General features: G+C 37.5%; 1 protein-coding gene across 1 annotated transcript; it reads left to right on the top strand.

Moving 5' to 3' along the window:
- The first annotated feature begins 519 nt into the window (after nt 1-519).
- LOC121267173 lies at nt 520-1508 on the top strand. The gene is made up of 2 exons (XM_041171035.1): nt 520-962; nt 1103-1508. Exons 1-2 carry the CDS (start codon nt 520-522, stop codon nt 1506-1508), a joined length of 849 nt encoding a protein of 282 aa, XP_041026969.1.
- Nucleotides 1509-2041: the final 533 nt, after the last annotated feature.

Raw genomic sequence — 2041 nt, 5'->3', positions numbered from 1 at the left:
CTTTCAAGATTTACATAGCTTCAACCTTGCTATGTTAGCAAAGCAAGGGTGGATGTTGCTGCAATACCCTCAAGCTCTTACTTCTAAGGTTTTTAAAGGCTAAATATTTTCCAGAAAGAGTTTTTTTAAAGGCCAAGGTGGGGAGTAAACCCTCATACATATGGAGGAGTATAATGGTAGCCAGGCAGCTAGTGGAGAAAGGCACTAGATGGAGGGTGGGGAATGACTCCAACATAAATATTTTGCAGAACATATGGATCCCTAGGCCCTATTCTTTTAGAATTCAAGGTGTTGTGAGGGGTGAATCCTGAGGCTACAGTCAGTGAACATATTGATCAAAATTCAAGGCAATAAAAGTCTCAAGTGGTGGAGGAATGCTTCTCTCAAGGGGAGGCAAAGCTTATTAAACAAATTCCCATAAGTTATTTTAACTGTGAAGATAAGCTTATTTGGAATGGTACTTCTCAAGGCACTTTTTTAGTCAAGAGTGCATACCATTAGCATAAGGAATTAACAGATATGGATAATGGACAGGCTTCAAGTAGCTCTCAACACAATCAGTTATGGTCAAAGCAATGGAAATTGAAAGTTCCTCCTGCAGACAAAATTTTTCTATGGAGGGCCTGCAATGAGGCTTTACCAACCAACTTCAATTTGCACAAAAAGAAAATTATTGAGAAACCTTGTTGCCCTATCTACTTACAAGAAGAAGAAATAGTCATACTTGCCTTATGGACATGCCCTGCTGCACAAGATGTTTGGCATCAATATTCAAGACAGATTAAAAAAAGCCCATCCAGCTTTAACTCCCTTAGGGATCTGTTTCTTGAACTGGATTCAGTTTGGGGCCAGGAGCTTGTGGAGGAGTTAGCAGTGGTTAGCGAGCGCATTTGGTTGAGAAGGAATGCTTATGATTTCCAAAAAGAATTTAAGGACCCAAATTCAGTTGCTGAGCATGGCAAGTCTATTCTAAGGACTTGTTGGATATGCACTCACATGATTTTGTTAAGTCTGGACAGTAACATCGGACAAGCTCAACTTGGCGTCCCCCACCTCCTTAGGTTTTCAAAATTAATTTGGATGCTACCATTGACAAGTGCAGATGCAAAATCGGTCTTGGTCTGATTATAAGAGATTGGAATGGGTTGGTGTTGGCAACATCAAGACAAATCAGGTCACTCTATCCTAATCCTTTTCTAGCTGAATCTGTTGGGGCTATGGAAGCTGCTTGTTTTGGTTCTCACCTGGGACTTAAAAGGATAATACTAGAAGAAGATTCACTACTAGTTATTCAAGCTATTAATAGCAAAGTAGAGAACTGGTCTACAGCTAGTATGATCATTAATGACATTAAGAGTCAACTAACTATTTATGACTCATGGTCAGTCTTACACATTCGAAGAGAGGGTAATAAGGCAGCTCATGTGCTTGCCAAGAATGCTCTCTTGTCTTCTACATCCTTTGTTGATGTAGGCAGTATTTCCTCTTGTATTCTTGATTACATTTGATGAATGTTATAATGAAGAAGGTCATTTTCAAAAAAAAAAAAAAAAAGATGATAAAAGCATGCAATAAATGGTCATTTAATTGTGATAAATGTGTCACATCATATTTAGTGAGATGACAGTATGATATATAGAATTTTCCATCACAAAATATTCATCTCATCTCATCTCATCTCATCTCATTAATTATTCAAACATATACTTATTGTATAAAAGATGAGAGAGTTATGTCAGATGGTTTCACCATGTGCAAATGTATGTACACCGATGAATGCTCCAGTGAGACAATAATTTAGTTGAAGTTGATGGGGGATGATAATAGATAAAAAAGAGGCCCCAAAAGGAACAAGAAACGAAGTTAATTTACACAAGCCATTGGGAGATGCTCTAAGATTTGTCTGTGTGAAATGTTAATCATATGTCTAAGATCTTCTGACGTCTATGCACAATCCGAAAAACAAAAAGAAAAGAAATATTTAAACATTAAAGAACACTAAAGAGTGCAGTCGGCCATTGCCAACAAGGAAAAAGTAATA

Source organism: Juglans microcarpa x Juglans regia, chromosome 5S (genome assembly GCF_004785595.1).
Source record: "Juglans microcarpa x Juglans regia isolate MS1-56 chromosome 5S, Jm3101_v1.0, whole genome shotgun sequence".
NCBI classification, from domain to species: Eukaryota; Viridiplantae; Streptophyta; class Magnoliopsida; order Fagales; family Juglandaceae; genus Juglans; species Juglans microcarpa x Juglans regia.
The sequence above is the reverse complement of the archived record's forward strand: the minus strand, read 5'-3'. Positions and strand labels throughout refer to the sequence as shown.